This window comes from Seriola aureovittata, chromosome 15 (assembly GCF_021018895.1).
Source record: "Seriola aureovittata isolate HTS-2021-v1 ecotype China chromosome 15, ASM2101889v1, whole genome shotgun sequence".
Taxonomy (NCBI): domain Eukaryota; kingdom Metazoa; phylum Chordata; class Actinopteri; order Carangiformes; family Carangidae; genus Seriola; species Seriola aureovittata.
The window spans coordinates 747,501-760,000 of record NC_079378.1 but is presented as its reverse complement, the minus strand read 5'-3'; the positions used below and the strand labels follow the sequence as shown (position 1 = coordinate 760,000).

Here is a 12,500-nt window from a genome sequence, read left to right as displayed (position 1 = left end):
AAGTGTTTCACCTCGTTAACGTCCATATGATGTTTTTATATAACACAGACACATGATGATGAAATAATCATCAGCACCATGACTGAGTGTTTCCACCTTGACCTGCAGTGAACCAATCACAGTCTCATAAACACAGATTCAGAGTTTCATATGTCACAAACCTCAGGAACCAATCCTGTCAACTTGTAGGGACGGGGGGGCGGGGCTAAATACACCTGAATCCTTGTCAGTACAGAGAGAGAGAGAGAGTTAGCATTAGCACAACTGCTAACACTGTGTTAGCCACTGGCAGTTACAGGCTAACAATCAACATACAACAAATAAATGATGCTAACTGTGCTAACGGTTCTGATCCGTCTGCAGCAGAGGCTCAGCAACTTTAACTGAGGACAGTTTGTGTTTTGAGCCTCACAGTTTCTCTCAGCTGCTGAACTGACAAACAGAAACAACAGACGTCAGGAGGGAAGCCAACGGTTTTAAATGTTGGCAGGAGGCCTCCACTGTCAGTTTGACTGTCAGCGTTGGTTTGGACTGAACGTTTCTCTGTGGCAACACAAGATGATCAACAGCAGGATAATACTGACTGCCCCTCCTCCCTGCGTGCAGGTTTCGGGGGGGTCTGGACGTGTCCCACGGTCAGACGGGTTCTCAGTCCGTCTACACCGTCCACAGACAGCAGGAGATCATGTTCCACGTCTCCACCAAACTGCCTTTCACTGAGGGAGACACACAGCAGGTAGACAGCAGCACACAACACATGACACAACACGACTCACCACAGTCCACAGCATGACGCAGCAAAACACACAACGCATGAAGAACAGCCTCAATGCAAGGCCTCACATGACCCGGCGTGTAACACATGACCCGGCGTGTAACACATGATACGACATACGTAAGATACAGTGTCATAGCCTTACATAAATGACGTGACGTGACGTGACGTGACGTGACGTGACGTGACGTGATGTGACGTGAATGAACATGACATGAAGAAGACAAGAAACAACAATCCAAGCCGGGACATAACAACATGCAACACACAACATCACGTGACACGGGACGCTGTAACATGTGATATGACGACACATGACACAGGATGATGTCAGTGAAGTCAACAAAGTTCTTCTTCAGCTTCAGAGGAAACGTCACATAGGAAATGACATCGTGGCCGTGGTGTTTCAAGAAGAGGCCACGCCCTTCGTCCCTGACATGATCGCCTCCAACTTCCTGCACGCCTTCATCCTGGTGCAGGTGGAGGAGCCCTGCTCCAACAACACCACCTACAAGGTACAGCTGACAACAAACATGTTCGCCCATCTTCTCCAGCTTTTATCAAATATATAACGTATTTCCTGTTTTTTTTTATGTTGTTTTTAATGTGAGGAAGAACTCAGTTTCCCATGATTCACAGTGTCGTCAGATTGCTGAGACGAAAATGAAATCAGAAGTTAGCTTGACGTGCTAACAGTTAATTGTCCTGTTGATATCAGAACAATGACACCAGAGGTACAAAACAAACCAGATCACTTTAATGCTCATGTTTCACTAACTTGTGATTGACAGGTGTCTGTCACAGCGCGAGAAGACGTTCCTCCGTTTGGCCCGCCCCTCCCAAATCCAGCCATCTTTAAGAAGGTAGGACAGAGCTGTTGTTGTCTGGTAGAACATGACGTGAAACACGACAGAGAACATTTGATAATATGAACTCGATCTAATTTCTGAGTTTAATGTTTATTTCAGGGTCCAGGGTTCAGAGAGTTCCTTCTCACTAAGCTCATCAACGCAGAGCTGGCCTGTTATAAGAGCGACCGCTTTGCCCGGCTGGAGGTAAAAACACCTGAAGGACTCAGACTGTCTGATGTTTCTACAACATTTGATAAAGAATTGTTTCCATTGATCTTCTGTGATTAACAGTCTGTGGAGTTCCACAGGGCTCCGTTTTAGATCCTCTGTTGATTCCTACTGCTGCTCCTGGATCAGTTGGTTCACACAGGAGACCCAGGTCCAGCTGCAGGGTCAGAACCCACCAGCTGATCCAGGTTCAGTAGCGACAGAATCCCTCTAAAAGTGAGTGTGTGTTTGTTCAGGAGCGGACCCGGGCGGCGCTGCTGGACAGCCTCCATGACGAGCTGCACAGACGCTCCCAGAGCATGCTGGGATTGACATCAGGCCTGGAGGAGGAGGGTCGGTCTGAGAACGGACACGCCCACGGAGGACTGCTGGAGTCCATCAAGGTCAGAGTCTTCTTTCTTTCTTTCTTTCTTTCTTTCTTCTTTCTTTCTTTCTTTCTTTCTTTCTTTCTTTCTTTCTTTCACAGGGTCATGATTTAACCTCTTAAATTACACTGAGATAATGATTTTGTTGTTTGTTGCTGTTTTTGTTTGTTGTTGTTGTTGTTGTTGTTGTTGTTGTTGTTGTTGTTGTTGTTGTTGTTGTTGGTTAGTTGTTGATTGTGCTTCTGGTTTTCACTACCACCTCTTTTATCCATCTCAGAGGGCGATGCGAGGACGGAGCGTCTCCATGGAGACCATGTCGCGGGGTGGGGCAGGTCTGCCCACAAGCCTGAGTGGGGGGGGTCTGGCACACATCAGTACAGAGGTCAGAGTTGTCTGTTTATTCTGTGTGTGTGTGTGTGTGTGTGTGTGTGTGTGTGTGTGGTGTGTGTGTGTGTGTGTGTGTGTGTGTTAACAGCTGTGTTCTGTGTGATTGTCAGTATAACATCAGATCTCCCGTGAAGAGACGTTCGGGACTCTTCCCTCGTCTGCTGAGTGTCGACAGTCAGACAGAGAGACACACTCAGAGGAGGTAAGTCAGACAGACACACGTCATGTGACTGAGATAAGTCATGTGACTGTTTCACCTGTTTCTCTCCCTCAGTCTCCTCAGTGAGCAGAGGAGCTTCGACAGCTGCCAGCCCACACTGGAGGTGAGGTCAGAGCAGCCGTCCAATCCCAGCTCCCCAGAGGCGGGACAACGGGACAGGTGAGTGTGACTGGGCTCTCTGATTTCTTTTTCTTTCTTTCTTTCTTTCTTTCTTTCTTTCTTTCTTTCTCTCGTTCTCTCTGGTGTATTCTTATTGTTGGTGAGAGACACTGAGGAACAGTGTGGCAGCGATCAGCTGATGTTCTCTGACCTGCAGGATCCACATGAAGAAGGACAGCACGAAGATTTCCAGATCCACGTCCAGCAGCTGCAGCTTCAGCGTCGCCACTGACGACACTCACCTGGTGAGAGACGCAGCTTCAGATACTCACCATCAACACCTGATACAGTCTGTACAACTCTCTCTCTCTCTCTCTCTTCAGCCCGCTCAGGCTGCAGCAGTCGAGGGTCAAAGTTCAAGTCCGCTGATTGTGTGTCGCAGCCCCACAGGTTCAGTGAGACACATCACACACTCAGTCCAGTGTCTATGTCTCTCTGTCTCTCTTTCTCTCACTGTGACTTCATGTCTTTTCACTTTCAGAGACCAAGAATAAAAACTCTCCCAGATCCAACCTCAAGTTCCGCTTCGACAAGCTGAGCCACTCTGCTGCAGTAAGTGTGTGTGTGTGTGTGTGTGTGTGTGTGTGTGTAACAGATTCTCTTCATTTCATGTCAGATGTAACTGTTTTTACAAGCTTCCCCGAGCCTCTCTTCTGATTGGCTGACTGTTTTCTGAGTGATCCAATAAAAATAAAGCAGATTTCAGGTAAAAACACTCAGAGAAACCAAATCCTGCAAGGTTTGGATGGTGGGTCCAGGTGGGCGGGGCTTGGTGACTGCTTTGTTGTGACATCACAAAGTTCCAGAAGTCCTGACGGCTGGTTTTAAGGCTCAGTTTCTGAATACAGGCTGTGTGCATTTCTCTGTGGACTGAGGCTTTGATACTTTCACAGTATTAATATAGAAGCTAGAGCTGATCTATAATCTATAATCACACTACACATGGACACACACCTTTACACTGGAGGAGCTTTAAGACTCGTCATGGCTGTTTAAACAGAGATGGCAGGAACGTTAACGTTAACCACTGTGGCCTTTGATGAGGAGGGGGCGTGGCTTACAGCTGTGTGAGGACTAAATTACAAAGAAGTAACAGCTGGAAATTATTTTAGTTTGAATGTTTGTGCCACTTTATTTCCTCCCTTTTCTATCATTTATACTTTATACTGAATGAATGAATCTGAACAGGATCTTCTGCAGGGATGAGTCACAGTCTGAGGCGAAGTGGGATCTGAGTCCTGTGAATCTTAAAGAAGCTGCTAGAAGAGAATCTTTATCTTTAAATATGAATCCCGTCATACACTCTCCTCACCTGACAGACAGGTGTTATCAGCTGAGCTGCTCTCGGACCTGTGACGTGCCTCTGATCAACACTCTGTCTCTTGTGTCTGTCCTCAGCAGGGACATTAGACTGTGAAGACAGCTGTGGAGGTACGTCCTGTCCTGTGTGTCTGTGATGATGCATGAACGACTCACGATCAGAAATATAATAACAGTTCATAGATGGAGCACAGAAACAAGAGGCATGGTGGACAGGCAGCAGAGCAGTTTGCCCTGACTCTTGTCTGTCAGGTGACACACAGGCTGGTGAAGGTTGCCAGGTCTGTTTCTCTCCTGTTGAAGTGATGCTTCCTGTAGCAGAGATACCTGGTGAGGGAGGAGATCAGGTGAAGCAGATGAGAGGACGACAGGTTCAGGTCAGATTTTCATTACACTTAAAAAGAGCAAATTCACTTTAGCTGCCATTTTAAGTTGGAGCGACTTTATTTAAATGAAGAAGTGACATAAGTTCAAACTAATAGTTATATTTACTTAGTTTTTTCAAGGCAAGTTTTTCAAAGTAAGATCAACTTGAGGGAAACAGACACAACAGCAGCCTGAGAGGAAAACCTGCAGACAAGACTCAGGGTGAAGAGCCGCAGGGTTCATGTAAACCTGAACACTCAGGAACACCTGGAGGGGAATCTCTTCATGTTCAGCACAAACATTCACCTGGACTCAAGGAGGAACTGATCAGATTTTGGTTGTCAAAGGTCAAAGGTCATATACTAGTTTTTCTGGCAATATTTGTTTATTTCCTCTTAATGTCTAAAAACACAAAGACCAAAGCACAGAGCTGTTTGCAGTGAACAGGTAAATCCAGGTGTGTTACTGCGTTAACAACACACAGGTGAACACACTGCTCTACACTGTCCCCTGTGGTGAAACTGTGTCACAGCAGCTGACGTTTAAATGCTCAATCTGAAACCTCAACAAGGTTGTTGTTGTTGTTGTTGTTGTTGTTGTTGTTGTTGTTGTTGTTGTTTGATCTTTGATTCTGTTTTTAATCTGCTTTGTTTCCTTTTAAATTTCCAGATTAACAACAAAGAAGTTCAGACAAACATCAGAGGAGGAGGAGTCTAATCTGAACACACACACACACACACTCACACACACACACACACACACACACACACACACACACACGCACACACACACACACACAACACACACACACACACACACACACACACTTAGGTTAAAAAGGGAAAACACTTCAACATTCCTCCTTAATGCTGCGTCTCTTCAGACTGTGACAGAGTGATCAGCCTCGTTATGAGCTTCACTAATTAACGTTGATTGTATGACGATGTCAACGACACGCTGACATGAACCGTGTTGGTGTGTCTGTTCTCTGACAAAGATAGTTCATGAGGGAAAAGAGGCATCACTCTGTAACGCCATGTACAGTGTTTCTCCATCAGAGTGAGACCTCCTCTCTCCACATCACAGCCACATTCATTAATAGTCCTGACCCTGACCCTGACCCTGACCCTGACCCTGACCCCGATCCTGACCCTGCTCCTGACCCTGCTCCTGACCCTGACCCTGCTCCTGACCCTGACCCTGCTCCTGACCCTGACCCTGACCCTGCTCCTGACCCTGACCCTGACCCCAACCCTGAGTCCTTCTTCACGGTGTACCTGCTGATAACAGCTGTAGAATCTGAAGATTCTGATCCAAAATTGATGAGCTGATCAGTTTAAATTATTGATCTGCAGGCTGTGGCGACAGGAAGTGATCCTCTAGAGAGAGGAGGTCTCACTCTGACTGTGTCACAATGTCGAGCTTCTTCCCCGAACAGACACACAAACAACAGACAGGCGTCATGTGATGAACATGTGAACACGTGTTGGCATGAACACAGCCACCAGAGCTCCAGCTGTTTACACAAAGCCTGCAGTCACATGACCCCTCAGGTTCAGACCACACTCTGATCCTGAGGCTGCTGACGGACATGGTTTCCCACAATGCACCACACACAGACGTGTAAAGATAAATAAAAATAAATGATGTTGAGACTGAGCAGGTCAGAAACAGTTCCTTTAAATAATTCATATTATCAAACTTTTTTCTGTCAGTCAATTATTGATTAATCACCTGATCACGTGTGCTCCAGAGCACTGGTTGTTGTTATGGGGAGGTAACGCCGGGGGCCAGTAGGGCCCTCAGGAGCTTGATCAGCTCATGATGAGTGTGTGGTGTTGAGGTGGGGTCAGGTGGAGTCATACACGTTGTTATCACACACAGAGCATTTCCTGTTGGTGTCGTATTGATCAGGGACTCCGAGCAGAACTGAGACCAGGATCAGAGACTGGAGCTGTGTCCCAGTTCAGGGTCCACATCCTGGTCCTTCGTAGACCGAGAGGACCGAACCGAAGTGGGACGGTCTGGTCTACGGAGCCTAGCAACCATGACAACACTTGTGACAAAACCTGAGGTTTCCAGGTCCTTGGTTTGAAGAGTTAGCTGTTGAAATGAATCTTGGGACATGTTGGACCATGAGAGATCCACCTGTTGGAGTCTTCATGGTCCAGCAGAAGAAGGAAGTGTTTTCAAGGAGCCTCTGAAGTGGGATGCTCGAGTCTCGTTGGGTTCCGTCTTCAGATGCAGACCCTGAACTACGACACAGCTCCGGCCTCAGAAACACTTCCTGTTACCAACACAGATCAGGTTGATGAAGCAGCTGAACGACCTGCAGCTCCTCCAGGTCACTGATGATGTCTTCGTGTTGCTGTGGGCTGATCACGTCCATGTGGTTTCTTCTTCTCTGTCCCTGAGAGCTGCACGTGGCGCCGGTACGCTTCATCGCTCAGTTACTGTCATCACAGATCAGATAGACCTGAGTTACGTTCACATCACATGAACTGTGACACTGTGTTAAAAAGAAGCTCATCAGCTGTTTGATGCAAAAACCGACAGAAACTGACAACTGATGTATGTTTTGCACTAAAATGAATCTTCCTCTGTGGATGTTAAATGTACATGAACACTGACTCTGTACAGACTGAACTGTCACTGTCTCGATTGCACGGAAAGCACAAACTGTTCCTCTCCTCGCTCCGACTTCAGGTGTAAATCTCTTTTTCTGTGTCTTCAGATTTTTTGCAAAATAAGAGTAATAATTTATTTTGAAAGGGGCTGATGAGAGGGAGGAAGTAGCATAAATACAAAGATGTCTGTGTGTTTATATTTAATGTTTCTGCATCATGATGGAAATCTGAGGTTTCTGTGATTCTCACATGAAAATCTGACATATTAAAGTTTCTGCAAAATGGACTGGTTCTCTCTTCTGTGTGTGTGTGTGTGTGTGTGTGTGTGTGTGTGTGCGTGTGTGTGTGTGTGTGTGTGTGTGTTTCTGTTGTAGGCTGATGATAAAGATGCATCAGGTTGTGTTGTCAACACTGATGGAAAGTGAAGACAGAGTCATCACATCACATCAGTGATGTCTCTTCCTCTATGGTAGTATACTGTCCCCCCTGCAGATCACCTGCTGAGGCTACGCATCACCTGATTGGACATCGTCTTAGAGTACTGGATGATGATGTCACCGTACAGCTGGGCCACTCTACACTACACTCTGTAATATAATATAATATAATACAATAATAATATAATAATATAATATACTGTAATATAACAGCTTAATGTGATGCAATATAATATAACAATAGAATTTATTATTTATATTTGATATTTTATTTCATTATAATTGTATATTTATGAAGGCGACTGGACACGTTTTCTCTTCACTTCCTGTTTGTCTTCTTCTTCTTCTTCTCTGCTCATAATGAGAACATTACTGCCCTCAAATGAGTCTCCCTCGTCCTTTACGTGCAGGTGAACTGAAGTTCACTCCCTCCAGGTGAACCTCAAGTTCCTCGGAGCGTCCTGTTGTGGACACCTGGACCACTTCCTCCCTTCCTCTCTCCCTGAACTTCCTGTCTCTACTGGTTCTATCAAATAAAGGCATAAAATGGACCCCAAAAAAATAGCTTCAGGTTCTTGAAGTTCACTTCTCCCAAGTGAACTTCAAGAACCGACTTTATTTTCCTAATATTATAACTATTCCCGAAATTTACTTTTCCTTGTAAATAAGTGTTTTTGTGCTTTTACTTCTAAAGGATCTGAATACTTCCTCCACCACTGGGTGGCACTAGTGCTCTGTTGTAACGGTTTTCTCCACCAACGAAGAAGAGGCGGGGGAGACGGAGAACCGTTGCCGGGTTAGGGGGAAGCGGCAGCAGCAGGCGTTGTTCGCAGGTAGCGCCATGGCGGCCGTGCATAGTTTACGGGTGTCTGTGAAATCAGACAGCGGCTCGGACCGCTCGGACTCGGACTCAGAGTCCGAGTCGGACAGAGATGCCCGCGAGGCCGAACCGATGGAGGTGGAGGAGGGAGAGCTGGATCTGGAGGCCGAGGACATCTCCGTTAACCGCTCCCTGAAGGAGCTGGTGCCGGTAAGTGCCCCGGACTAGGCCCTGTCAGCCCGGGGACTGGCGTCTCCTCTGGCCGGCGGATCCGCTAGATGTGACGGTGTGTGGTAACTTGGACTCCCGGCTCCGGGTCCGGGGAGCAGGTGGTGAGCACCGCGGCGGTTCCGGTGCAACGGCTGACCATTAGCCGCTTGTGACACGGACTGGTTGTAGTTTGCGGCGCCATTGTTCCGCAGCTGGAGTTTGAACGTTTGTTTTTTCACTCACTTGTTGCTGGTCGCCTCCTCACGTGCACCGCCAAACACCCGTTAGGAAACTGGAAATTTAACGTTATTTACCGGGAACTGCGTCGGTTGGACACGATTTAAAACCTTTCAACGTTTCTGATACAAACACAGTCACTGATCAATTCGGCTTATTAATAATCAACCACCTTAGTTAAATTATTATTTTAGCGGTAATTCCTGTGTTGTTGCTTCCATGATAATCTTCCCCTTAACAGACAGTGAGCCCGGGGAATAGAGACAGTGAGCCCGGGGAATAGAGACAGTGAGCCCGGGGAATAGAGACAGTGAGCCCGGGGAATAGAGACAGTGAGCCCGGGGCCCCAACATGAGGAGGCCCCTCACTAAGCCTGCAACTAACGTTAGTTTCTAACTTTAGTTTTCAGTATTATATTTATCTACAGCTGTTGGCTGAACACATCTGACAGACAACACAACAGCCACATCTCTGGTGTAAGTGTTTTACAATATTATATAACTTAATGCCTGTACTGAACAATGTCTCTTTTAACCTGAAACATGATCAGGTTACTTCAGTGTTTTCATCAGGTTACTTCAGTGTTTTCATCAGGTTACTTCAGTGTTTTCATCAGGTTACTTCAGTGTTTTCATCAGGTTACTTCAGTGTTTTCATCAGGTTACTTCAGTGTTTTCATCAGGTTACTTCAGTGTTTTCATCAGGTTACTTCAGTGTTTTCATCAGGTTACTTCAGTGTTTTCATCAGGTTACTTCAGTGTTTTCATCAAACAGTACTGATGTAAATAAATCTTCAGCAGCATCAGGAGTTTTAATGACTCAGTCATTCAGTGTGAGAGTGCGACCAGCTTCTCATCCCGAGTTTTCAGGTTAATGCTGCTGTTTCCTGCAAATCTGTAGATTGTGCTGAAACACACTGAGATCCGAGTATGTGTGTTCACTATTCTGCCTTGACAGTCAGATTATAATTAAAATGGCAGATGTTTGAATAGGAGTATTATTATGTGGGAGAAATCAGTGAAAGCTAGCATCAGGTTCTCTGGTGTTGTGGAGGTTTTATTTCCAACTTCAGCTGTTAAATCCATTATTAGACCTTTTATATGTCTTGTTTATTTATTTAATTCTTTCATCCTACAAAAATGTTCTCCATGACGTCTTTGTGTTGCCCACCCACCGTCATGTGGACGCCTCTCTGTTTGAGAGTGGGGGCGTTCGGAGAGCAGAGAGTGAGGATGTGAAGCATCTCAGCTGCTGGATTTTGTTTTGCAGGATACGAGCCGGAGGTACGAGAACAAAGCCGGAGCCTTCATCACCGGGATCGATGTCAACTCAAAGGTACAACACCTGCACTGACAGACACCCACAGGACGCCGTCCGTCATACCTGGATTTACTCAGTCCAGCACAGCAGCAAGTGGATCTGATGGATATTTAAACAGCTTCTCTAGGAAGAAGTCTGAACAAACAATTAGAGGCTGATGAGACTGAGAGACTGTTTTTATCTTTCCCCTTAAATCTCATTTTAACACCTGGACTTACCTGCAGGATTTATGACATCACAACTAGCCTGGAGCCATTCAGACTCCAGTATGAAACATGAAGCCTTCAGGTCAAAACAACTCGTTTATTGCTCTTAAAAGAATTTAATTTAAAGAGTTTTAATGTGGTGATTGAAATATTGGGAGACAAATTATTTTTCAAAGTAAAACCCCAGATAAAAGTAAAAACCTTGTCTTTTACTCTCAAACTTGTATGATGTGAAAAGTTGGTTCCGATCCTCACGTTGTCTCAATAATGACAAAATGTCACACAAATGGTTCATATTTAATATTTTCTAAGACTCTAGTCTGAGTGGCAGTGATTCTACTTTAGTCTTTTACCAGCTGCAACAACCAGATTAAATCGCATCAGAGTGAACATCCTCACTGTTGAACAGCTCTGGTCTGAGGTCTGTGACGTTCCTCGCCCACCAGCAGCCGAACGTCTCTCAGACTGTTTCCTGTTACTGTCTTTATTCATTATAAATTATCAGATTGTTTTTTATTAATGCTGCAGGATGAAGGTGATGTAGGGTTAATCTATATCTCTGATTGGTTGATGCTTCTCCGATCAGTCATGTGATCAGTCAGTGTGTGTGTGTGTGTTTTTAATCAGGAGGCGATCGAGAGAAAAGAGAAGCGAGCAAGACGTTTCCATTTCCACGTGGAGGAGAGCGTTGGACAGAGGAACGTTTTTCTGGATAAAGACACCATGAAGAAAGGTAAGAGGAGGAGCTACGCCCTCCTCACCTGCTCCTCACCTGCTCCTCACCTGCTCAGGAGATTACCTGGGTTTCCATCCAATATAAAACCCTCAGAAGAAAAAGTAAAAGTCTGTCTCGTCCTCTGAACGAGTGGACTTAGTGATGGAGATAAACAGCTGTTGGAGCTGGTTCTCCAGGTGCTGACATTAAACCACTGAAGAAGAAGAGGTCATTGACAGATCCAGTCAAAGCTGAGGCCAGTGGAACAAAACACCTTAAGTTAGTGCTGCTCGATTATGGAAAAAATCATAATTATTTTGTTCAATATTGAAATCACGATTATTTCACATGACTTTGGGAACGTGTTGCATTTATTAAAACACACCTTTTTTTGCCATCTATTTCGTGGTGTTCCCTTGCGTTGCAGCCACTACCATGTAGCAAATCTTGCACGTAGCGTGTTTCTGCTCGTCGTCGGATTCTTCGAAGCCAAACTGTTCCCACACAACGGAGTTGGTTTTGCCTTTTTGCTCACCGAACGCTGCTGCAGCTGCCCTCCGTCTGCCCTCCGTCTGCCCTCCGTCTGCCCTCCGTCTGCCATCTTTACTCGCGCTGAGTTTTTAAATTCCAGCGGATGATGTGCACACGACCCGCCTCCCTCTGGCTCAGAGAGTTTGTGGCTTCGGGAGGGCGGATGTGCACGTGTCATTCAGAACGCAAGACACAATAAGAGTATTCTTGCAAAACAGAACATGCAAAATAATCGTGTTTTTCTCGATTGTACTATTTTGCTGATCGTTGGCAGCCAAAATCGAAATTCAGTTAATTGCACAGCCCTACCTTAAGTTTTCTACTTAAGCATAAGGTTTCCTTAGTTAAAGAAATAAGTAATTTACATCAGTGAAAGAGCTTTGATCTGTAATCTGTGATGTGAAATCAGTTCCTTGTCGTTAAGGGTCCACTGTTTAGTTTCTTCATTAATCTCATTAAACTCAGAGGTTCAGACGGAGTCACATGCACCTTTAGGGTTTTTCCTTGGTTCGGTCACTAAGGTCTTTTGTGCGATGGTTTAACTCTAAGTGGTTCCTTAAGTATTGGACTGAGATAAGCAGAAAAACAATATATTCAAAGGAAACGTTAAGTCAGACAGAGGACAGTCTTAACTTGAGGTGTTTTGTGCAGCTGGCCCCAGATGTTGTGTTGGGTTCATGTGTTGAGAGTGAGGTGGACAGGTGGATCAGTTCACAGGTGTTAACA

At 45.5% G+C, this 12,500-nt stretch overlaps 2 protein-coding genes across 6 annotated transcripts in view; both read left to right on the top strand.

Moving 5' to 3' along the window:
* Positions 1-7,584, top strand: part of LOC130182457 (rap1 GTPase-activating protein 2-like) — a 33,390-nt gene extending 25,806 nt beyond the window's left edge. For 3 of the 5 annotated variants that reach the window (XM_056397423.1, XM_056397419.1, XM_056397422.1), the window contains 12 exons: positions 607-736; positions 1,135-1,290; positions 1,567-1,638; positions 1,744-1,830; positions 2,091-2,237; positions 2,497-2,601; positions 2,717-2,808; positions 2,881-2,985; positions 3,143-3,230; positions 3,309-3,375; positions 3,467-3,537; positions 5,341-7,584. In XM_056397423.1, coding sequence (XP_056253398.1) covers positions 607-736; positions 1,135-1,290; positions 1,567-1,638; positions 1,744-1,830; positions 2,091-2,237; positions 2,497-2,601; positions 2,717-2,808; positions 2,881-2,985; positions 3,143-3,230; positions 3,309-3,375; positions 3,467-3,537; positions 5,341-5,388 — 1,168 coding nt within the window. In that variant the 3' untranslated portion in view covers positions 5,389-7,584. Of the gene's footprint in view, positions 1-606; positions 737-1,134; positions 1,291-1,566; positions 1,639-1,743; positions 1,831-2,090; positions 2,238-2,496; positions 2,602-2,716; positions 2,809-2,880; positions 2,986-3,142; positions 3,231-3,308; positions 3,376-3,466; positions 3,538-4,383; positions 4,417-5,340 lie in introns of all 5 variants that reach the window. The other 2 variants (XM_056397421.1, XM_056397420.1) reach the window with 2 other exon arrangements.
* A 925-nt stretch (positions 7,585-8,509) lies between these two features.
* ncbp3 (nuclear cap binding subunit 3) overlaps positions 8,510-12,500 on the top strand; it is a 10,343-nt gene continuing 6,352 nt past the window's right edge. Inside the window, exons 1-3 of the mRNA XM_056397417.1 lie at positions 8,510-8,765; positions 10,272-10,337; positions 11,156-11,261. Of these exons, the coding sequence (XP_056253392.1) occupies positions 8,577-8,765; positions 10,272-10,337; positions 11,156-11,261 (361 nt within the window). The 5' untranslated portion in view covers positions 8,510-8,576. The remainder of the gene's footprint in view (positions 8,766-10,271; positions 10,338-11,155; positions 11,262-12,500) is intronic.